The sequence below is a fragment of the Calliopsis andreniformis genome, chromosome 1 (assembly GCF_051401765.1).
Source record: "Calliopsis andreniformis isolate RMS-2024a chromosome 1, iyCalAndr_principal, whole genome shotgun sequence".
Classification (NCBI taxonomy): Eukaryota; Metazoa; Arthropoda; class Insecta; order Hymenoptera; family Andrenidae; genus Calliopsis; species Calliopsis andreniformis.
In genome coordinates, this window is record NC_135062.1 from 9,866,800 (window position 1) to 9,890,360 (window position 23,561).

Here is a 23,561-nt window from a genome sequence, read left to right on the forward strand (position 1 = left end):
CTCTAGAGACATCTTGTTCCAATTTCTCTTCTTCCTCCTACTCGAGGAGCAAGCACTATTCCTGCCCCAGAAAAAATACCCTGGAAAGCATTAAGGGCAATTTTTTCCAGGAGACTTCTCGTAAGCATAAATAGTACTCTTCATCAATATTCTTGATTTTGAGAACCTGTTCAGTTTTTTTTCGACACCACTTTACATTTGCTCCATTTTCCCTCTCAACTCAGTACAGATGTCTCTCATCATAAGTTCACGCTTCATTAACATCGAAGAATTAAATCGCGTATTGTCAATATAGTTTTATTTTATGAAAAATATACCTGACAGTATTAACATAAGAAAAAATCTAGCTGCTCTTTTCCGCGGCTCACTGAATCACCGAATTTTATCAATTGTCCCATCACAGATCATCCATTTCTTTTTTCAGTCTCATGTTCCTCTATTTCTTCTGCTCCAACGATTAAAACAGCAATACGGATAAAAAGTGAGACTTGTTTTTCCAACTTAAAAAGATATTTCAAGCAGTCAGATTTGATATCACTCTCGTAGAGTCGACCCGGATCTCGAGTCGGTCTGCAAACATTTTCTGTCAAGATTGAATGCAAAAAAGTCGTCCCGAGGCAGGATTTAGGTTTCAGTTTCTGACACCTGTTAATGTCCCACTCCCTCGATCGTGAAATTCTTTACGCGCAGTGATTGCATTGTTTATTGCACTAAAGATTTGCGAAACGGCGACAGGAAAAGGAAACGACCTCGCGTGGACTGGTGAGTCAAATTTCATAATCGGAACAGTGTTGACATGAAGAAACAATTGTGCAGGCGAATTGCATTAGGAGAAATCTTTTTGTTAATAAACAGGAATTGCGTAGCGATGTTTAAATATAAATGCAGGTTTACCTAAGTGAATTTATAAGTAGATTTTTTTTTCATTTGATGAACATGTTCGAATCTTCTTCAATGACTTGACACAGTATCCTCTTGAACCTCTCGCAAACTTGAACCTCTGACAAACGATACTCGAATGACTGTGATAAAGATATATCGCAGTGCATTTGCAGACGAAATTGTTATTATTATGATAAACAGCAGAGGTTGAGAAACAGATGTTTTGCGAGCAAAGGATGCAATTTATTATCTTTGATGAATTAGGTCAGTAATATTTTTTAACAAAATTTTTACTGAAATGACTAGAAAAATCGGTTGCATCTCGAGGCGAGTATGCTCTTCTAGTTGCATAAAATCCAGATTAATGGGAGCGCGTAAAAAATGCCATTGTTTCGTGGTTACGCGTGGACTCTCGTTTATTTTGAGAAAAATACTATTTACATTGCACAAATATATCACCAGCGTCGTTTACGAAACGATTGTGGACAATGAATCGATGCTCTGAAAGCTCTTTGCAAAAAAAGAGCTTGAAATAATGCTGAATTTATGTTATCAATTTTCCTTCACACAGTTTTTTTAATGAGACTTGTAAGAACTAATAAAATTCTTAAACATTTAATTAAAAGAATTGTACGAGCGTCTTCCTTCTTTTATTTACAAAAAGAGATAGTAACAATTATAATCATTGCGTTATACAATTTTGCGTAATTATGGTGGTAATGGTAATCCGTCATTTAAATAAGCCTATTTGGTAATACATTTGAAGCTTTTTCTATTTTTCATTTTCTGAATTTTCTCATATAATTCATATGGAACTGAAAAGAGAAGAAGAAACGCTCGTGTAGCGCTGTCAGAGTCGGAACAATATCAACTGGCTGCTCAAGTATCCATTTCTTTTTTATAAAAGAGAACTATTTGACATTGTATAAAGTTGAAGATCCAAATGTTCTTGAGCAACTAGTTGACCTTATTCCAACTGTAATAATTATAAAGTGTCAGTGAAACAATTGAAAATATGTTCAACTTGCAATTGGAAAGAGCTTTCAGTGATGCCAAGAAGATACCGGCTTGAAGAAAAAAAGCATAGCCTTGAAAAGATGTTGATCGTTGAAATTTCATTCATCGTTCTCGTACATATGCATAGAAAATAATTTTCCTCCAGATTAGTCCAAAAAGAACGTGGAACAGATTCAAAGATGAAAGATGATAATTTAGCGCCATACGTTTGTGTGTATAAATAGCAATAAAGACAGTAGTAATAATAGTATCAGTAATACTAATAGTAATTCATACAACGGTGTTATTGTGTAAAATAACATCTAGCTGACAACACTAATTCAACGACCATGGTCCCAAAGAAGACCAAAATCGTTACCACTGTAGGAAAAACTGTCTCTATAAGGTACAACTTCCGGTTCCTTCTTTAAGTACTGAATACAATATATTAATCGTCGTTACGAGCCATTATTATTGTTATTAAATATACGTTTTACATTTACCGCGTCTGTAAACACCACAACTTCAGATTCCATCATTGAAAGCTATCTTTCCGTCCTCCGTTTCCTTCCTTATCGTCGATAAATATCAAAGCTACTCGTTTACAGTCGTTCATAATAAAATACATTTTTATACTAGTCCTGGACCTCGTGAAATTCCTCATTGATCCTCGCGATTAACATGAAAAGTGTATCACATGAATTACGATGTCGCGACGTGGTTTTACGGTCCCGGTCGAGAATGAAAGAAAACGCGTCTTTTTGTGTATGTGTGGGTGTGTGTGCACGTGTGTGTGTATGTGTTCTCGGTCCGCAAACATTTAAAAAAATATTATTTATTTTAAATGCGAACACGTACGCCTCTCAGTATTATATACGCGATAGAAAATTTAGCTCGTCTGTGTTTTTCCCCCGTACAAATGCCTCGTGAATTCCTATTTATTTCTAACTTTAGGTACACTGAAGATACATCCAGACTGCCATGGCATAAGCGATTCATAAAATAATTACCGAATGCAGCGCAGGGCTTGTCTGTTATTTTTCTGTATTAAAATCTAATATTAATTCAGCGATAAAACGTCTTACTCCTCCATTAAAATCGTATCCAATTTCAGTTAGAAAAAGCAATGGAAAGCCCTGTTGCTTTTCGTTGTTTCCCTCGAAATTTATTAACTATTTCATGCAACGCTTATCCTCAGGCTTCTTTTCAAAGCAAAGACCGAAGTGCCTGTTCATCCCTTTCCCTTTCTCGAATAGTCATCGTTTACATTGACAACGATACGGTAGCTTACATAAATTTATCTGTCCACGTAAGCCTTGCACATTATGTTCAAAATGCGAGCTCTGATCACAGCGAAGGGCAGAGTGCGAACAGAAAACATCTATGGAGTATTTCTAGTTACGGTGAAGCGGATACAATATGCGTCGCTTTAATACTTGGTTGCAACGATGCAGCTCGCTGCGTGTGGAAACAGTAAGCATTATATTATGTATACATTAACATCTCGTCTCGTTCTAGAAGCAAGAAAACGATTCGTACGTGGCAGAACGCGCTATAAACGAATATATTCTATTCGATATCGCTATCAAATTACTCTTAATATCGCAATAACACACGGGTACGTGTACCCTATCAGCAGTACACGCTTGTTCATCAATTTGTATGCAAAAAGTTTCGCCCTTTGCGTTCCTTCTGGGATACCCTGTATCCATCGAATTAATTTCTAAAAGCAGTAAAATCGCGATTGATCGAATAAAGATTCTATCTTCGAGCAGAAGTGTCGTCGATCGTTAGTGTGCGTCGGTTGATTGAAGGAATAAGCGATTTTATCGTGATGCAATTCGTTAGAAATTTTTCCCAGTACGACGCAAACGGCCTAAAATATAACTATGCTTTCTAAAATAGAAACAGACTCAAAACTCACTCGTGTAAAGGATAAAAAGTGTAGTGCGTATAAAATCCCTAACTCTATAAATAATTTCTATTAAGCGCTTAACATGGTAAACGTCTAAACTAATTACATATTATGAAATAATATAATAGCATTATATTAACTTAATAACATTATATACCAACAATGTGCAGTATCATGTGATATAAACATTTATATAGTCCGAGTCATTCGATTCATTCGACAATCATGAACATGTAAAATCTCAAATTGTATTTCAGTGGAAAAAAAGAGAACACAATTTGAGATAACTCGTTCGTCAGATAAACCGTGTATCGTCACTATCATTTAAAAATGATGATACTTTCTAAAGAAAGATAATGGGTAATAAAATTGCGTAACATGGTAGTTGAAAAGGGAATATCGAACGATGAAAAAATAGAAAATTGAGTATCATCGTTGTTTGAACGTTTTTCTAAACCTAAGTCTGTTCTACATATACGCGATACGGATCACAAACCCTCTTTTAGAACTCGAACGCCACTACAGCATGAAAATTTCCAATATAAAAACTTGTTACGCATTAGAAATCACGAATTCACAGAGACATCTCGACTAATAAAATAAACAACGTTTCATTGTTTTTTCAAGAGATAAAACAAAACGAGGACTATAACGCGTATCAGATGTATAACTATTTTACAAAAGTCTACATTAGTGTTCCTCACCCCATCGATTGTTCTTCACAATTTTACCGACTTCCTGCAAACAATCAAACCTTTCTTCGAGTATTGTTTTTCATTTAATGTCCGCTGTTAATTTATAAAATGTGTACCATCAGTCGCTTCTCATAAATGATTAGAATTGTCGTACGATCTGTAGAATTCCTGGTTCGAGACAATGATTGCGTTAGCAATGGTTGGATCAATTAAATAACATGCGCGGTTAGATGTTTGTGACAAGATAGCATGGGTGAGATTCTTTGGAGGAGTTTTAGGACAACGAACGAGACCGTTCATCGGGCGTCTTTTGCTGTTAGTTTCTCTATTAATTCCTGTAATGGTGCTAGTTCTCTTCTCTCTATTAAATTGAATTCCTGCAACACATGCAAACAAAAAATTAGAATTATCTAATGTTTCGTCTCTTTGAACGATTTCATTTTATTTCATGCCCTTTACCTGAACGAAAAATATAAAGTGCTTGAACGATGTGTTTAAATGTGCCTCCTCCCCGAGCTGTACCACTTCACTGAAGTGTTGGTGATAGATATGCGCATATACTCTGAACAATCGCTTCAATATTGTCTTGGCAATGGACAAGAAATTTTTTGGGAAGGGAACACCTACGCAAACAGAATTTTTTAGTATGTTAATGCCACTGTTTGATCACAATATTTTGTCTGATAGAAAAATATTATTTACCAATCTTGGAAGGGAAGAGTGTTTCATCGTCTAATTGATCCTGCACCCAGGTCATTAAATAGTCAATATATTTTGGTGCAGAACATTTAATTGGTTTCTTAACAGTATGCCCATCAGCCCAATGGTACTCATATTTTGGTCCCGCAGACATAATGGGGCAACTTTCTTCTGTACAAAATTCTGTGATGGTGCCATATAACATGTTGATTTGATTGAAAAAATCAACAGCTGAAACAGAACAAGCAATTACTTCTATTGTTCCAAGGAATGCATTCATATTAAATTAATGTAACTAGGTACATAATTAGGTACATACTATTTACTGCAACCCATTCATTCAAGTCTTCTCCTTCCGGAAGCATAACAGCTAGTTTCAAGTTCCCTGACCCTAGGGTAGCAGCTGCATGTTTCATCAAGTCATACTGATGAGTTCCCTCAGGAATATTCTTCTTTGGCTTGAAGGTTTTCGAGGACCTGCTTCCACTTAAAAAACCCATGAAAACAGTTTTTTAGCTAAAGCTGTATGTGATGAATATATTGCAAATGAATTTCAAAAGTGACACAATATTTATACTTCACAAATTTTATTCTTTTCTCAGTTAATGTTGAGTACAATAAAAACAGCATATAAATAAACGTTATTTCCATAAATTAGGTACTTTTTTAACAATCTACGATTTTGACATACAGTTAAAAATAAATAATGATTTCCATAGTTCAAGTGTTAGGTAAGAAAACATGTATGAGGTAAAACTACTCTTTATGTGAATATTATTATTCATTTAGTAAATAATTTTCTTCCAAGCTCATAAACAGTTTTTTGCTTTCTTTGAAAAACATATTTTATTTAAGTCTGCCACTTTTGAAACATTATGCAAGTTGAAATAAGAGAACTAGTATACATGTTGCTCATTTACAGCGCCAATGACATAACTCAAAATTCACAATTTTGAAAAAAATAGAATAATATTTACATTCACTGCAAGAACCATTCTCTCCATACAAATAACTCAAAGATAAGAAATTTGTTAGTTATGTCATTAGAGCAGCAAAAAGAAGCGCTATGAAACGGAGTTAAAGACAGGTATGAAAATAAAAGCTCTGCAAGCAATCCAGTTTGGGTCATCCAAAACGTCTCCGATCGATTTCGATCACGTCGATGGCAGAAGGAACTGCGGAAAACAAATTCTATTTCCAAGCGATGCGATTCACAGATAACGAACGTCCACGCGATAAATTTGACGTATGACGAATGCGAGTGAAAGCGGGCAGGAAGGGAGGAGGCCAGGATCGACCAGGAAAAACGAAGAAATTTGAAAGAAATTATGGCATCGCGCTATTTTTAGGTATCCACCGATTGGTCGATCGCGATGTACACGAATTCGAGTGGAATGGGTCGAGGACCTAAATTAGCTGTGCTTAGAGAAGCGAGCGTGAGCTGACCAGGCGGTTTCTGTCAATAATTATTCCTCCTAACAATCACCCGGTCCTACGCGACAAGAATTGCCGATTCTCCTACGCCTGTCATTTGTCACTCGCCAACGAAATTGGCGAGAATCGTCGAACAATAAATAAGTATCCACGTTTAGCTAAGTCAGCTTGTGATCCTCCTTCGTCTTGCATCGAGTGGACGAGGGACCTCGAAGGAAACAGAAGCACACTTGAAATTTTTACTTGATTCGAAGGGAAAAGACTTACAATAGGAAGCTCATTGTGCGCTCACGGATGACCTGTCGGGTGATATTCGATTAACTGCCACACAGCTGCACGTGTCGTCGATCTTCCTCCAGGTGTCGATCACAGGGGAATTTAACTGCTGATTATGATCGTTAAAGTACACCATGCACCTCTCCCCGCAATTGCACGATAGACGTTTTGTCAACTACCTTTTGCACGATCTCTCGACTTCAATCGTTTCACTGCTGTACGGGAGTCTACCTTTTTGGGACTCGGTCACGACCTCTACGTGGACGTGATTTTAGACATGTAACTTTCCATTTTGCGCGGGGATTTTGCGTTTTATAGGACTTTCTGTTCTTACGTTACCTAATGTTTGGTAATTCTAGTGGAAGATCGATATAGTATGTATTCTAGATTTTCTGACCTAAGTTCGAGTCGTAAGGAATATCTTCAGTAACTTGAAGTTTGGTTTAATTTTAAAAAATATATTTTCTGTTTATTACAGATTTCCTTTTATTGATTTTATTGTAAACGCGCCATTAATAGGAATCGGGTAATTCTTGATAGATTTAGGAACACCGAAGAAAACCAATAACTTAAGTTACGTGTAGTTGCGACATAATTATTTATTAATTGGAGCTCGCATATGTTAATGCACTCTATCACGTCTTTAATATAATTCTTTTGGTAATGAACCAACTTTCTTAATTAATTTTAAACAAGATTTGATTTGTGTGGGTGGGTATATATTTTATGTGTTCGTAAATTTCGGTCTACGATTACTTTACGTTTTTCTTTTATGCAGATCTTGTGTGAAAGAAGGAACGCATTAAAATCAACCTCTATCGCACGATAAGCTATCGCGGTGCTAAAACTTTTGATAAACTGAGAAGTTTCATATTTCTTGGAATGGGAGGAAATTCTGTAATAAAATTGCAACGTTGATGGTGTATATCTCATTGATATTTGTGAACCACCCTTAAACATTAGTGAGACGAACGCCATTTTGCTGATAGTCTTGTGAGCGTGGTGTTGGCCGAGCATTTACTGTCAATTAAACTGTAATTGTGATTCCTTATAACTTGTAACCCGTAATCGAGGATATGTAAGTATCTATAAAATATTTGTAATTAGAAAAATAAATAAATTTCATTCGTGGGAATTTATAAAAGGATATCGATAAGTTTCTCTTGTTGGGAATTTACTCCGAAATTTTTCCAGTTCTGTATTTTGAGTCTTGCTTGTTCTTTGTTTGCGTACAATCAGCATGTATTTTAATGAATACTAATTATACAGCATTTACGTCATGCTTCAATGTATTTCAACCTCTTGATCCCCTGTGACCTTCAAATTGCTGAATTGCTGTCTCAGCTTATTGTTAGTTACCCTACTGATAAGTAGTGATTACCAGAAGCTTCTAATTTCCATTTGAGCTGATGCTTTATAATTTAAAAAAGGAGTGTGTTTACCTGTATTTATAATTTGTTTTAGATTAAACCATGTCAAACGGCAGTGGAGATCACGATGATGAGGGCTATGTTGTTAAATTACGTGGACTTCCTTGGTCCACCACTGTTGATGAAATCATGAAATTCTTCAGTGACTGTTCTATATCTAATGGTAAAAATGGTGTCCATATGACTATGTCTCGAGAAGGTCGTCCTAGTGGAGAAGCTTACGTAGAAATGGACACACCTGAAGATATTGCAAAGGCTTGTAAAAGAGATAGAGATCACATGGGTCACCGTTACATAGAAGGCAAGTTAAATATGTGTAAAATAACATACCAAGATACGGCCTCTCAAGGATTCTAATAATGTGTTTAGACTAAGTGAACAAATACTTGTTCTTCTCCCACCTTCAGAAGAATTGAATTATTATGAATGAATGAAAGAATGCTTATGTCACTTACATTTTGCTGAAGTGGGAGATAAACAGGCATTTGTTTGCATGGTTTAAATGCACCATAATACTATTTCTTCAACATAGGTGATTTAAAATTTTCAGATTCTCAAACATTAAGTCCTTTTGCATAAGGTAATACTCTTATTTGGGAACTCAAAGACAGTGATAACACCAAGACATCACAATAGGATTCTATTTTGACCTAAGAGGCCCACATTGCTCTTATGCATTTCTTTACTGAAAATCAATAGATAGTGTATAAGGACACAGTGTTCTTGGTGCAATGCTTTTATGACAATGCTGTCTTTGAGTCTCCAAGTGGAAGAATTACCCTCTTTTGCTTCCATTTCTAGTTTCTAATTGCTGAAACTCTGCATTTAAGCTTTGAGTGACTTCATCTTGGTACAATAAATGTTGATATTTGAACATTAAAATCTCTAAAAGATTATTTATTAATTTCTTTTCACCACAGTTTTTAAAGCAAAAGTAGGTGAAATGAAATGGGTGGTCAAAAGAAGTGGTTTGAATCTGGAAAATGCTATGGATGATGGTTGTGTGAGGCTACGAGGGTTACCATTTGGATGTTCCAAGGAAGAAATAGCACAATTCTTCTCAGGTATTTTATGCAACATACATATCTTTGTATTTCTAGCTACTTTTTCTTTATTGTAATATTAGAGATTCACTTAAGCTTTGTTAGAACCAACATATCCTTATTTTTTTTATCAAATTATTTCCCTTGTATGATTTTAGTTAATTAAAAAATTAATCTTGAACCACAGGGACTGTATGCCTCCGATGGTTATAGTTCATTACATGATATGTAATTAATAGTAGAAAAATATTTTTTTATTTCCCTTTCAGTTTGCAGAATAAATATGTACAATCAATATTGGAAAAAGATCTTTAACTAAGATAGACACGTTTGTCTTAAATCAAATTCAAATAACAGTGATTCTTCCTTAAGGTAGATAATTACATTAAAATTCGTTCCATTACATTACAACTAAAGCAAAGATTTTTCACGATCTGAAGTTGTATACCCGTCTTAAGCAGTGTCTCTGTGTTTCTAATTGAATGGCCTGAGTTAAGATTTAAGACTGGAAACCGAAGTACTTATGTTTGACTAGCCCTGAATTGAAGAACTTTCATTATGATTTACATGTACTTTATATTTTATTTACAAACGTATACCTTTGTGTTTTTAAAGGTAGAACTTAATTCTTAACTTCGGCGTAATAAACAATTTTTTTTTTATTGTTATTATCTTTTTGACTATTAAAAGAAAGTACATTTTTGGAGCGAGACGTTTTGCACGTAACGTGCAAAGGATCTTAAAATCTTGCTTCTTTGTAAGGGTTTTAATAAACTGACGATACTTTAATTAATAATGGGTGATACGCTACAATGTCGATGTTTGATTATGTGTGGGTCAGGGTTGGAGATATTGCCGAACGGGATTTCACTACCGACAGACTACACGGGCCGCAGTACTGGGGAGGCTTACGTTCAATTTGTTAACAAAGATGTTGCGGAGCGCGCTCTGCAGAAACACAAGGAAAAGATAGGACACAGGTGGGGCACTGACGCTAGCTGGGTTTGGGTATACTTATGACTTTTCAATATCATTTTATGATCGTAGTACATGTAGGTATATCAATTTTGTTAGTAAATAGCGGGAACGAGCTCTTGAACAGATGCAGTTTCTTTATTACTCACGCCATGAACAGAAAAGCAAGAAAAGTAAGAAAACATTTCCAAAAGCCAACCACCATCAATTCTTCTAACTCTTCTTCATAATAAATGCACATATATTTTTAATCGCTAAATAGAAATTGGTCGCATAAGGAAACTGCTTCTCTCTAAATATAAATAAAAGGAAGTTAGTCGTACGTAAGCGAAAGTACTGTTGGCCCAACTGAAACCTATGGGTGGGTGCCGGGCGGGAGGTACCCCCTTACATCGTCACCAAACCCCATGGGAGGTGGGTAGGGCTAACCCAGAGGATGGGTGGGCACTCCAGAGGTAGTAATCATCGATCTAATTTGGCACACACCTGTTTGACAATTGCACAATTGTACAATTTTATGCAAAAGGATCATTTAAGCCCGAAAGCTTTGCACAGTTTTTACAAAGTCACCAGTAACGTATCAGTTCCTAATTGCACGGAAACGTTTATTGTCATGGTAGTATAATATGATATGCTAACTTGAACATTTCCTAGCTTTCTCTAAGATCGTTCAACTTCTGAATTCTAAGGTATTCCCCTTTAGTTGTATCGCTTCTCGATACCAGTGTTTATTTTCATTTGACTGCATAAAGTGCAATTGTAATTGTCATATATGCCTGAGGATCATCAGCATCTCGAGGGCTAGGGTGGCATAAATATGTCAGTACGCAATATCCTCGAGGGAGGGTATCTACACAATGTTTTATAAATACGTGGAGGTGTAGTATGAGCCGTTGATCCGTTAAAAAGTTTCTTTAATATGAATATTTTCCTTCGAATCATACCTTTGTTTCAACATTAGGATTAAACTATATACCTACTCTGTGCAGATTTCAGATTCATATTTCATACTTTGTATATCTCTCTTTAATTTCAAGATCCAGACTTTTTGCTCATTGATATATTTGCATCGAATTTTTCTTATTTAAAGGCAGCCGATTATTAACGGCAGTAACTCGATTGCCAAGATATTAACGGCTCGATATCGATCTTAACAGGTACATCGAAATCTTCCGAAGCAGCTTATCGGAAGTCCGCGCTAGCATCGGGCCAAAAATGCGGGGAGGACCAATGGGTGGGTTTAATCAGAGACCAGCTCCTTATGATCGAGGTGCTCGTTTCGGTGGGATGAACCGTTTCAGCAACAATGCTAGAGGTTCCAGAAATAGAGGTAATACATTATATAAAATATAATTAACCCTTTTAGTATTTTACAAGATTTCTATCTTGTGCCCTAAAATTCTCTGGAAAAATTTCTGCAGACATTTGGTAAAATTAGAATATTTTTCTTAAAAATAGAGATACCTTTACACTTTTTTACTATGAACCAGGGTTGCCATACTAATTTTCTTCTTAGGAATTGTGAGGAAAATTGGAAGGTTGGAGAAGAAATAACAGCTGTCCTATCTAGGGCCTAGATCTATAACTATACTTATACTAAATAGAACATCAGTTATTTCTTCCCTCACCCAATTTCCTCCACTATATCTAAAGAAGAAATTCATATAGCAACCCTGCTATGAACTGTATGTGGTTTTACATAAGAAAAAGAAAAAAAATTGTTTTTCATAACTTAAAGCTTGTAATTAATGACAAAAAACATATACTAAAAGGGTTAAACACTTGTATTGCTCACGTTCCAAAATTTAAGAAAGCAGAATAATTTTAATTAGTATTTAAAACTCGCACAGATTTCGATGGAGGCCCATGGGGAAGTGGCAACAATTTTGATTCTCGTGGAGGTGGTATGGGTATGCGAGGTGGTATGGATATGAAGGGTGGAAATTTCAGGGGAAGTGGTGATACATGGGGTGGTAATTCTGGTATTCACAGTATACATATGCGTGGATTGCCATTCAAAGCCACTGAGCAAGATATAGCTGACGTAGGTTTTCTTAAATAGTAAAAATTTATCATATTGTCTTCACAGATTTGTTACTGCTATATTTATAATTTTTCGATTATAGTTCTTCAGACCTATCGAACCAGTGAATGTTCGAATTATTCTTGAAAATGGTGGGCGTCCTTCTGGAGAAGCTGATGTAGAATTTGCAACCCATGAAGAGGCAGTAAAGGCAATGTCTAAGGTTTGTTTAACTTTGTCTTATTCTTTGCAAAATTTACCTAATAAATTGTATCTAACTATTTTATTCTATTATAGGACAAGAGTCACATGTCTCATAGGTACATTGAATTATTCCTGAACTCAACTGGCGGTTCAAGTGGAATGTCACTAGGTGGCATCGGAAACTTCTGTGGTGGTATGTTTGCTGTTTGCAAAAATAATTTTTACTGTTCGTTCATTCTTTTGTATTAACCAATTGAACTAACAGATTGTTATTTAATTTTTTTTTTTTCTATTATTGGAAACACTGAAATGTTTTATTCACGTTGCTAGGTTTGGGGAACAACTTCAGGCCAGGATATTCTCCCAACAGAGGTTTCAGTTCCCAACTAGGGGGGAATAACTATAATAGTTTTTGAGGCCGGATGTCGCGTTTCTTACGCTATCGACGATAAAGAACGTATTGCGAATTAAAGTTTTAACACATTGAATTTTATCGTCAGAATACAAATTACGTTTCTGTATTGCAATGAATTAGATCACGATTGATATTTTTTCACTACGTTCTGTGAACTACAGTTATTCATTAATTATAACATAAAACTTATGTTTCAGTTTTGATAATATCAAAATATTGATAGACGTTAATTAGTTAAATCTTATTAAAAGGAAAATCAATTTATCAGAATTTATTAAGTTTCATTTCGTTTACTGTTTCTTTCATTTTCATTTGTATTTTTACGAAAAACATTGAACATTACATTACATTAAGACGACATCGCCTATAGTTCAGTCTTAAATCGAAAGCACTTTTTAAAAGACAATTGATATTTTAAAAAATTATTAGTGTATTATTATATAATTCCACTTTATCTTATAAAAATCTAAGTCATAAAAGTTCACTCAAACTTCTTTCTGTTTTCGTATATATCCCTATTCGACGCATTGTACATCCGTTGCTTAATCGAGACCTCACGGAAGTGTTCCAAATTCTGATAATATTATAAAATAAGTATATTTATAAATTATATAACAGCTTCGACAAGTTATCGGCAAAGCTAGGAAACAATACGTTTGCATTCGCGCGGGATATAGTTAGTTCACATCGAGTGCAAGCGCTTCAATGTTTTATTTCAATATCTGTAAAATATATTTATCAGAGTAATTCACAGTTACATTTATAATAGTGTTACGTTAACTTTGTCGAGCACGAGTCTTTCTAAATAATAAAAGAGAGAAAGAGAGAGCGAGAGCGAGAACGAGAGCAATTACTTCACACGAAATACAGTTTGACTCTATTCCACATTTGGCATTTACAAAGAATCTAGTATTTGCTTTGGATCGTGTGAATCTTACTTGTAGTCAAATTTAGCTCTACGAGCGTTTTGAGGATAGATATAAAAGAAAAGAAAATTGTGTAACGTTTCGTCGTGTATAAATGAAAAAAGATAGAATACTCCTTTATCTTTCATTGTGCAAATGAATGTAAACGATGCGGGAATGCTTGTATTCATTTAGGACCTTACATTTTGTACATGAGAAGAGACTATTCGTAAAAAAGAAATTGTATCCTTAGAAATTATCTTGTGCATGAAATTCAAATAGAAATGGCGTATGTTTGATGTGACCTGTGTTTTATAAAATATAACAATAAATATTATCTTCATAATTACTGCCTATTCTGTTTTTTTTTGTGGCCATATCATAACTAATATTTTTAAAGTTTAATGATAAAGTTGATATCCATTTTTTAAAACGTATGTACGTATTTACCTACAAATTTAATTAGTTTCTTCTGAGATCTAAATCTAATATTAATTTATTATTCTTTAACTGTGCTAAAATTCATTTATTTATTTTTAAAAGGAAGGTAACAAAATCTGTTCAAAATATGGACAACGAAATGCCCATCCATCTAGCGGCGAACCTATGAACTAATCTATCCCTATTCAAATTATATAAAACTAGAACAACTTAATTATTTACTAATTTATTCATATAATGAGCCTTTAGAACACTCAAAAGAAGATTAGAATTTAATATGTAAAAGTTTCGAACGAAAATATTGCGTAATTATTCTAAACATGAGGTTTTATGAATTCATAAGGAGGCGACGCCTTTGGATTTAGAAATTTTTTGTGGCGGCGCCTATGGCCCTCCCGCGTGAAAGTTTGTGGGCGAGGGACGCGCGGGTGGAAACTCAAAAAAATTCTCTTCACTAGATGGCGCCACTAGTACCTCAATTCAAGATCGTATTATTAGGTGTTGGTACCCCACAGAACAAAATGTTAATAATATTAAAAAACTGATCTATGAACCAGTTTTTAATCTTAAAACGTAGAAAAATATATAAGAGGAGCTTGGAAATTGTCAAATATATAAATAAATAAACGAACACTTTATTATTAAAGCTACAATAAGTAATTCATTCTTCTTTACCTACTCGTAGCATTATTTGTTACTCTATCGACATATACACGTTATTTATAATTAATCAGAGCTACTTGCCACCGATTTGTATTGTAATATTGCTAACTAATTGCTTTATAAAGGATTAATTAATTTTTGGAAAAGGGGCATCAAAGTTTGATAATATAGTCCTAAGTCAGAGGTGATAGTGGCGCCATCTAGGGAAGAGAATTTTTTTGAGTTTCCACCCGCGCGTCCCTCGCCCACAAACTTTCACGCGGGAGGGCCATAGGCGCCGCCACAAAAAATTTCTAAATCCAAAGGCGTAGCCTCCTTATAAATTTATAAAACCTTATTTTTGCAATAATTACGCAAAATTTTCTTTCGAAACCGTCACATAATAAATTTGAATACCTTTTTGGATGTCCTGAAGGCTCATTTTGCAAATAAATTAATAAATAAACAAATTTCAACAGTATTGAAATATTATCAAAACGTTTTAAGTTTTATTTATATTTATGTCGTGCCCATAGTCTTACAATCTCCTATAAAGAATAAAATTTGCAAAAAATTATCTTGACTCCTCGTGAATAATTACTTTTGATGTTGGTACTCTAAACGATTCGAAAATCCTACGTGTTACTGTTACATATGTTGGCAACATGGAAAATTGTTCTAGCAAAATTCACTATTTAACCAAATTTAATGAACGTGAACTGTACGAGTGTGAACCAAGTAGAATAAACGTGGACATTGTGAAAGCTCTGTGCACCGCTGACAAATATCTCTCGATAGATCTCAACGAAAATGAGTGAACTTGTTTGGGGTATAAAAAATGGTGATTTGGAGCAAGTGCGGGATATCGTTGAGAATAAGGCAAATATAAAACGTCAAATCGTCCTTGTTTTTCTTTTGCTGCTTTCTGATTGTTAACTAATTAGATATGTCATAATGATATTTGTTTTGAAATTTCCTAATACATTTGATAAGCTTCGTACAAAACTTTGTATATATCTATTTTAAATGTAACACATTTTCCATGTCGCTAAATAAACGTGAAATCATGTTAATATTTTCTTTTAACAGAATATTGATGTCAATCAAATGATTGATGGAAGGACACCTTTGCATTATGCGGCTGATTATGGTCAAAGTGAAGTAGTTAGATACCTGTTGGATAAAGGTGCAAATGCAAATGTAAGTATTCTTTAAAAGTTAGATTAATATCCATGAAAGTGACTTAATTTGTGACACAGACTTTTATATAGGTCTTTTATATGAATTATTCTTTTACTATGTTTTCTAATACATTTGATTAAGATTAATCATAGTAAAACCATATATAGAAGTATTAACTCTTATCTTAAAGGTAGAATTACTCAGAGTTCAAATACGAATTTTCAAGGACTGGAATTCAAAAATTTTAAACAGGCATAAAAAGAACTTTAAAAATTCATAAATTATTTGAAAATTTGACAACTTCAGTTTAATTTTGTTGGAATGATAGTATCAGGACTCTTGAGTGGCCCCACCTTGATATAGTGATGTACAGTATGTAAAGAATACAGTATAGTATAGTAAATGATAATATTTGTTTGTAGGCAACAGACAAACATGGCATAACAACATTACTAGCAGCGATTTGGGAGGGTCATACAAATTGTGTTAAATTATTATTAGAGAAAGGAGCTAAACCAGATGGACTGACACCAGATGGAACCAGTTACTTGGACGTTGCAGAGAAAGATGAGATTAAACAGCTGCTTAAGCTTCACTAGCACAAAGCCAAACAGAACACAGAGCGATAATTTTGTTATTTTAGTACTTTAATGGTCCTCATAGAAGTATCACCATTGCTTTATCTTAATTTCTTGCATATGACTAAACTATCATATTTATGCACTTTAAATTAAAAGAAAAGTATAGGTACACAAATGTAGTTTTATAATAATATATTGCACGTCTGGAGCGTATAATCATAAACTCATATTCTTACATGGTTATTCTTAGGAGTTCAAAGTGTATGTATAATTTTCAGCTTTAAGGTAGTATATCGTATGAATCTTTTTTGCAAAGCTAATAGGAACAAATTTATTTTTAAAGCATATAACTGCATATAGCAAAAGATATTTTGATACATTCATATGGAGCAATGTGTCGTGTTTGAAATATTTGTTGTTGATTTATAAATGTTGCGAGTTTTTTTATACATTTTTTACGAATTTTTATCAAAACAGTAATTCTGCTTTAGTTCCATATTTTCGCGGGGATGAGCTATAAATATATAAAATACTGAATACTCGGTTCGAGATATACATACATAATTTAACTGAGTTTTAACGAAGACATGTATAAGTTATAGAAGATTAAAGAACTATCTTTATGGTACTAATTACCTGACATGTCTTTTAAGAGGTTTTAAAGGTGTACAATAATCAAAAATAATAAGCCAATGTATCATTGTTATGTACATCGTTGTATTTTATTAAACCCATATTTATCATTTATTTATTATTTAATATCAATTGCAATATATAAGCACAGAATTCGCAATACTATTGAATCTTTTTATAATGCCAAAATTCTTTTACCTAATGTCAATTATTAAGAATAAAGACTGTATTAACTTTAACAGCCGCGAGATATATATCTTTGCAAAAATTTTATGTTCTTTATGGCCACATAAAATATATTGTAATAGTATATTAAAATAACCTCAGGAAGAAATATTACGATTTGTAAAATGCAATACAGTTTATTCTGTACTATAGGTATACTTTATTTTGTAAACTAGCTTATATTTTAATGAACAATAAATACAACAAAAATGACAATGACAGTAATTCCTTTACAAATTTTCTATTTTCAAATAAGAAGTACTGTATAAATATGTTTACAAGCACTTAAAAAATACAATCACAATATTTTCTTTCATTACTGAAAAATGACAATACAACATTCTTTTTAGTAATAAAAGATGAATTTTATTTAATATATCTCATACAATTCAGTACCACATAATACACAATTTAAAAAAGGGGGAAGGGAGAACTTTGATCGTTAATTTATTATACCTATTTGAGATCCTCATACTTTATAAAAGTCGACCTCTACAATTAGAGGCACCACATTTGCATATGATTACCTTGCCTGGTATACTTCCAACATCGTAACTATAATTCCATGTTAATTCTTGTCCTGCTCTTATATAGTTCAAGGCGAAAAATGCCACCCATGGAAATCTTACATCATGCGTGTCGACGAATACGTTTTGTACGAAAACATTTGGATCACAGGAATGCTGAAAAAGTATATTAAACAAATTTATAGTTTACGGTTCAAATTGGGATTTTAAATATTAATAATGATAATACAAAGCTAAAATTACATTTAAATAACGTCCAATATTTCCAGTTGTTTTAGCATCCATTATGTAAACCGCTTCATCTTCTCCAAAGAAGTCTCTCACTGACTTGAATTTAGGTCTTTCTAGCTGCGCTGGCTCTACAGTTGGATCAAATCTACTAGGCTCGCGTCTACCGACTCTGTTTTCTTCTTCATCACTCACAGTGACTGCATCTTGATCATTAGATCGGTTATCATTATTGGAAGATTTGACGAGACTCTCAGAATTTTTCGTACTACTTCCATCCTCGCTGTTTTCTTCAGAACCGTCATGATTAGCGACCTCGTCTCGTTTTCGTTTTCTAAGTCGCTTCCTACGAACAGATGTAATTATTTTACAAACTATATCATTGTTACTATTCTAGTTACTTACCTGATGGACGAGGAAGGTTCTGTCGTAGACTCTACATTGTAATTTACGTATTTTCTAATGTCGAAGTCTTCATCCGAATCACTGCCATTTGTTTTTGCGTTGTCCTCATCGTCGCTTGTCAAACATTTCTTTTTATCTTCCTCTGGAGTGGACAGTGGCATTTCTGGCTCGAGAACATCGCTTTCATAGCCTTCCTTAATACCTTCTACTACTTCTACGTAATCTAATTCAGCGAGATATTCATCTCCATAATTTTTACCTCCTTCATTAGCTCCCTGCAATAAAAAAAATCAAAAACTTTGCAGCATGTAAGTAGATAACATTGCATGGCTGCATAACCGGCGAAAATGATATCAGGTCAAGAGGGTCATACAATAATTATCCCAGAGCTAGGTCTTCCCTTATTGACAAGAGCAAATCAAAAGAGTAACTTACATCATCACCAATCAATTCTAGAGATATTATGTTGCAATTACCTGTTCGGTAAGTAATCTACCAGCGTATATACAAATGAAAGATCCTAGAGGAATATCGTTTAGACACCTTATGCCCCAACCACGAGGAGCTGTCTTAAATACTTGTAATTTTAACGTCAATGGATGTTGCACCACCCTATTAAGACAAGTTTTTACAGCACATTTACATCTCGAATTACACTCATAAATTCCAGTAGTTACCGGCTCTGGTAAACGTTTGTATACATAACCAACAGATGTGTTAGGTACTCTTCCACCAAGAGTTGCACCTTGTATCGTTAGTTGCCAACATTGACACTTTGTTTTATCCTGAAAAGAAATGGCGCAATATTTTATGGTAATACAAAATTTCTTTTGTCACTCTCAGTTATATTAAATATTATTACATTGACATACTTGACAATCATCTTCGCAATCACAGCTACACAGAAAATTAGGATCTAGATTAAGGTTGACACCTTCCGTCGGTTCTCTTTGAGTGCTGTACCTAATGGTATCTGGTTGAGTATGGTCAAGCTCATTGACACATGGTATTGGCACATTTTCCACGCCGTAACTAAGATCCTTCAGATAAAGAAAATTTCATTATAGACACGTTCATCATTAAACTGCGAATTTTTATGTATATAGGGTTTACAAAAATGTAAAAAATTATACAAAACATGAAAAGTAAAGTGATACAGTACTTGATAGATAAAGCAAATTTTTATATTGATTCCATTTCTTTAGCTGTGTTTATAAAAATATGAAGTTGCGTAAAAATCAGCAGTCTATTCATCATCGAGATCGATGTTTTCAAGATTTCTCGTACCTTGATATTAATAAAACACTTGTCTAAAACGAATTCTGCCAGACAGTGTACCCAATAATCAAAATCGAACAGATCGACCGACATAGGACTTCCTGTCCTACGAAGGTACTGGTGCAATTCTTCCATGTTTCTTAATCGGACGCCGCACGGAGCTTGATATAATGTGACCTTTTTGCCTTTTGGATATTTACACAATTGTCGGTTCCAGCCGCAAAGTAATGGTATTGACAGAGGCGAATATCCTCTTAAATCGTCGGGCGTGAAAGATATACCCTGAACACATTGAGGACCACATTTATGTGGGATGAATTTCTTCGTTTGAATTTTGTTCTGCGTTTGATAGTACTGAAATGAAATAATAGCGTTACACTGATAACTCTGTAACTTTCGTTCAGTTATTAGGTAATTAAAGAGGTTCTGTTGCTTTTGAAATTAAGAGGTCGCTTAGGATTATAGTAAAAACTCTGAGTTTTATAAAAATGGAGTTATAAACAATCTTCCTGTTGGGAACAGGTAGTCCAATGTGAATTGGGAAATAGACTTATTTTGTTTAACAAAAGCAAGCGATCTTACTGTAACTTCAAGAGCGATAGAACTTACTTGTTTGCCTGATATTTTATCTGATATACTCACAACTATGCTGTGCGATGGTTTTGTTTCTGTACTAGGTGTATAAGAACTTGCATCTACGGTTTGTTTTTTACTAGTACTTTTTCTAGCAACGGCACGCGCTTGCGGTGCAGTTGGAGTAGTTGTACTTACAGTCTCAGTTACTATAGAATTCTGTGCTTTTTCTGCTTGAGAGATTCTTTCTTCCTCCGCTTCTATATTAGATGTATATTCAACATATGGTAAATTACATTTCTGAAATATAAATTTTGTTTTTGTGTTAGTATCGTGCACAAAAGTATAATAGATACTTAATAATTTGCATACATTAGAGATAACAGGAAGTCTATGTCTGCTTGGCGTATTCACAGAAGCATGATGTCCTTGCTGTCTGGCATTGGCCTTCAGAAGTTCAAGATACAGAGGCCCTAATCTGGCAGAACCTCTATAGATCCATTCTGTCCTGCCATCAGCATCAAAATGCATTTGCACTAAACTTGCATCAACCTGCACTACTCTGGCAATCCACCATTTGCCATTCCATTCTGTTTTAACTATTTGGCCCGTTTGTAATTTCACCATTGGCCTTTCAGGGTAGGATTCTATATACTTCTTCACAAAATCTCGAGATTCATTGGGAATATCCTCCCAGACCTTGTTGCAAGCTTCAGCAACCAAATAAATGTATCTGTGTTCAACGTACTGAGCATATCCGTCATCAAAAAATACCAAATACCTAATCATAAGAAATCATGTTAAATTGTAATCTCAAGCCAAATTTTATGTAAGAAATATACCTATATTTATTCGTTGCTTTTGGTGGCTCAGCAATTACTCCACTATAAAAGTTACTAGAAGAAACATCTCTAAAGACTGCAATCACTCGCGTAGCAACTGGAATTATGACTTGACTAACTACGGCAACCGCAATTTGTTTGCCGAACACGGATTTAATAACAGAGTTGTACTTCTTTTGCAACAGTTTCACGCGGCAATGCAAAGGATTCCTTGAAACTACGGTTTGTACCTGATAGATAAAATATTAATTAATGTATGAAATTATTCTGACAAAATCTAAGTCTATACGAAAATAACGTGTATTAACTTTTGCTTTAATCCATGGCATAAGTGGATGTTTCATAATATACACAGTACTATCTATATCTATCGGCGGCTTTACAAGCAGTCCTACTGGAGGCAAATCTAAAGCTGCAACTTGTCTATTCTCTTGTTCAATAGGCAAAATTTCGGGTTGACTATCTTGTATCGATATTGGTGGAACTCGGACTTGCGTAACTTTCTTTGTTGCCACCAGTGGATAGAGATGATTATCCGTAACACCATCGTCTATTTGAAGCTCTTGAAGCATTTGAATTTGTGGTCTAAATTCATTGTATAAACTGTTACGTAATGTATCCATAGTACGCATCAGATCTCTAACTGTATTGTCCAGAATTTCGTTCTCTTCTACTCCAAAAAATGATATATGATCTTATCTATAATTTACAAAAATATATATGTACACATGCATGTTACTGATAAGTATATACCATTTATTTTATCCCATTGACATTTTAGTGTGTCATGTGCTTCTTTGATTTGATAGTCAACATCGTACTTTGTAATGACACTTTTTAACGTGCTCTCTAGCATACCCTCTATACTCTCAAGCATTTCCTCAGGCAAGTATTTTTCTGTAATTAAATATAATGCATAATATTCATTAATAACATATATTATTTACAAATTACAGTCACATTTTAGTTTTACCTTCTTCATTTGTGTCCTTCTTTTTATCATCATCAGAATCATCGCTATCAGAGATTTCTACTTCCATTGTATGATCAGGAAATTCACACTTCAATAATGGTTTACGGTCTACAAAAGCTGTGACTAATTGCTGTAAATATTAAAGTTTTAAATGCTTTGTAATATAATTCTACGCGTGTACAAATATTTTGAGAAGTTCCACCTTCTGATGATCTAATGCAGCATTAAAACACATTTTGCATATCATCCGTTCCTTCTTTTTCTCTGTGTTTACTCCATAAAAAGCGCATGCAAACAAAGGCGCTGATTTCATGTCCATGCCAGAGGAACATTGAAAATTTATACAATTGCTATTACAACTTTTAGGGCTTTTGTTTTCCTTCATGTTGTCCTCTGATGCATCATCATCTGAGACAAGCTCGATAACTTCCATCCTGTAAACTAATTTCTACCGATAATTGAATAGTCAACAAAGCAATATAATGACTGCATAAACAAAAACATATAAAATTGTAGGTTAAGTTTAGTGATTTTAAAGATTAAACGCTTAAAATGTGAAATAATCCCTAAAAACGGAAGTATTTCTAATAATAGCAGGTTAAATTATCTGTTTTAACAAATTATTTAATATACTTTCTTAATGGAGCATTCTTACCTGCTAAATGTTTAGTATCACTTTGATTTTAATCTCTGTAAAAACGTTTCAGCAGCACACATTATGACTAATTACATTATATTTATTTACATTGTCCATAATTGTACTGTAAAAATACTAAAGATCACTTTATTATCTAATTTATTTACATAGATTCAAGAAAAAAATGCCAAACTCGATCACCGTTTTCTATCGACACGCTGCTCCGAGAATAGCGGCATTAGCGGTCACTTCGAAATTTTCGAAAAATATTTTTTATTAGTTGTGTCACTTTTGAAATGTATGTGCGATATAATTATAAGAAAATGAAAATGTATCTTTGAAAAATTTATATATTGCATTATTTTTATTAATAATAGTGAGAAAATGTTTTGTACTAGAATAAGTTTAGAATAATATTTAATAACTGCTGAAAACTTAAAGCAAGATTTGTCAAATACATCAGATACTAGTGAACAGTAAAATTTCAACGAATAAAAATACG

General features: G+C 34.0%; 4 protein-coding genes across 7 annotated transcripts; 2 read left to right on the top strand and 2 right to left on the bottom strand.

Annotated features, from left to right (window-relative positions):
* Positions 1 to 1,280: 1,280 nt before the first annotated feature.
* Positions 1,281 to 7,117, bottom strand: Mats (MOB kinase activator-like 1). 3 transcript variants are annotated; one of them, XM_076376783.1, is made up of 5 exons: positions 6,889 to 7,117; positions 5,507 to 5,664; positions 5,191 to 5,418; positions 4,948 to 5,111; positions 1,281 to 4,865 (listed from the first exon to the last, which is right to left on the bottom strand). In XM_076376783.1, the coding sequence occupies exons 1-5, from the start codon at positions 6,900 to 6,902 to the stop codon at positions 4,785 to 4,787; spliced, it is 645 nt and encodes a 214-aa protein (XP_076232898.1). In that variant the 5' UTR covers positions 6,903 to 7,117; the 3' UTR covers positions 1,281 to 4,784. The 3 variants fall into 3 exon arrangements, with proteins under 3 accessions (XP_076232898.1, XP_076232886.1, XP_076232890.1); XM_076376771.1 differs by having other exon boundaries at positions 5,507 to 5,673; XM_076376775.1 differs by lacking the exon at positions 6,889 to 7,117 and having other exon boundaries at positions 5,507 to 5,687.
* A 365-nt stretch (positions 7,118 to 7,482) lies between these two features.
* Positions 7,483 to 14,238, top strand: Glo (heterogeneous nuclear ribonucleoprotein glorund). Of its 2 annotated transcripts, none has more exons than XM_076378313.1 (10): positions 7,483 to 7,608; positions 7,676 to 7,975; positions 8,362 to 8,628; positions 9,248 to 9,391; positions 10,212 to 10,350; positions 11,503 to 11,675; positions 12,178 to 12,389; positions 12,472 to 12,591; positions 12,666 to 12,765; positions 12,903 to 14,238. In XM_076378313.1, exons 3-10 carry the CDS (start codon positions 8,370 to 8,372, stop codon positions 12,986 to 12,988), a joined length of 1,233 nt encoding a protein of 410 aa, XP_076234428.1. In that variant the 5' UTR covers positions 7,483 to 7,608; positions 7,676 to 7,975; positions 8,362 to 8,369; the 3' UTR covers positions 12,989 to 14,238. The 2 variants fall into 2 exon arrangements, with proteins under 2 accessions (XP_076234428.1, XP_076234436.1); XM_076378321.1 differs by having other exon boundaries at positions 12,196 to 12,389.
* A 1,439-nt stretch (positions 14,239 to 15,677) lies between these two features.
* On the top strand, positions 15,678 to 17,812 carry LOC143178764 (myotrophin homolog). The gene is made up of 3 exons (XM_076377592.1): positions 15,678 to 15,854; positions 16,065 to 16,175; positions 16,580 to 17,812. Exons 1-3 carry the CDS (start codon positions 15,786 to 15,788, stop codon positions 16,754 to 16,756), a joined length of 357 nt encoding a protein of 118 aa, XP_076233707.1. The 5' UTR covers positions 15,678 to 15,785; the 3' UTR covers positions 16,757 to 17,812.
* A 92-nt stretch (positions 17,813 to 17,904) lies between these two features.
* Egg (SET domain bifurcated histone lysine methyltransferase eggless) lies at positions 17,905 to 22,855 on the bottom strand. The gene is made up of 13 exons (XM_076377579.1): positions 22,625 to 22,855; positions 22,423 to 22,552; positions 22,203 to 22,346; positions 21,758 to 22,119; positions 21,450 to 21,679; positions 20,980 to 21,388; positions 20,677 to 20,907; positions 20,044 to 20,388; positions 19,629 to 19,796; positions 19,233 to 19,541; positions 18,757 to 19,031; positions 18,367 to 18,697; positions 17,905 to 18,279 (listed from the first exon to the last, which is right to left on the bottom strand). The coding sequence occupies exons 1-13, from the start codon at positions 22,853 to 22,855 to the stop codon at positions 18,073 to 18,075; spliced, it is 3,372 nt and encodes a 1,123-aa protein (XP_076233694.1). The 3' UTR covers positions 17,905 to 18,072.
* Positions 22,856 to 23,561: the final 706 nt, after the last annotated feature.

What these genes read in the sequence shown, in the direction of transcription:
- Mats (XM_076376771.1), bottom strand. An exon ending in TGAATGGGTTGCAGTAAATA is followed by an intron (nt 5,419 to 5,506) that starts GTATGTACCTAA and finishes GTTCTGTTTCAG; the next exon opens with CTGTTGATTTTTTCAATCAA. An exon ending in ACTCTTCCCTTCCAAGATTG is followed by an intron (nt 5,112 to 5,190) that starts GTAAATAATATT and finishes CTGTTTGCGTAG; the next exon opens with GTGTTCCCTTCCCAAAAAAT.
- Glo (XM_076378313.1), top strand. Translation starts at nt 8,370, where the DNA reads ATGTCAAACGGCAGTGGAGATCACGATGATGAGGGCTATGTTGTTAAA. An exon ending in AATAGCACAATTCTTCTCAG is followed by an intron (nt 9,392 to 10,211) that starts GTATTTTATGCA and finishes TGTGTGGGTCAG; the next exon opens with GGTTGGAGATATTGCCGAAC. An exon ending in AAGGAAAAGATAGGACACAG is followed by an intron (nt 10,351 to 11,502) that starts GTGGGGCACTGA and finishes CGATCTTAACAG; the next exon opens with GTACATCGAAATCTTCCGAA.
- LOC143178764 (XM_076377592.1), top strand. Translation starts at nt 15,786, where the DNA reads ATGAGTGAACTTGTTTGGGGTATAAAAAATGGTGATTTGGAGCAAGTG. An exon ending in GGGATATCGTTGAGAATAAG is followed by an intron (nt 15,855 to 16,064) that starts GCAAATATAAAA and finishes TTCTTTTAACAG; the next exon opens with AATATTGATGTCAATCAAAT. An exon ending in ATAAAGGTGCAAATGCAAAT is followed by an intron (nt 16,176 to 16,579) that starts GTAAGTATTCTT and finishes ATTTGTTTGTAG; the next exon opens with GCAACAGACAAACATGGCAT.
- Egg (XM_076377579.1), bottom strand. Translation starts at nt 22,855, where the DNA reads ATGGAAGTTATCGAGCTTGTCTCAGATGATGATGCATCAGAGGACAAC. An exon ending in CTGCATTAGATCATCAGAAG is followed by an intron (nt 22,553 to 22,624) that starts GTGGAACTTCTC and finishes TAATATTTACAG; the next exon opens with CAATTAGTCACAGCTTTTGT. An exon ending in ATTGCGAAGATGATTGTCAA is followed by an intron (nt 19,542 to 19,628) that starts GTATGTCAATGT and finishes ATTTCTTTTCAG; the next exon opens with GATAAAACAAAGTGTCAATG.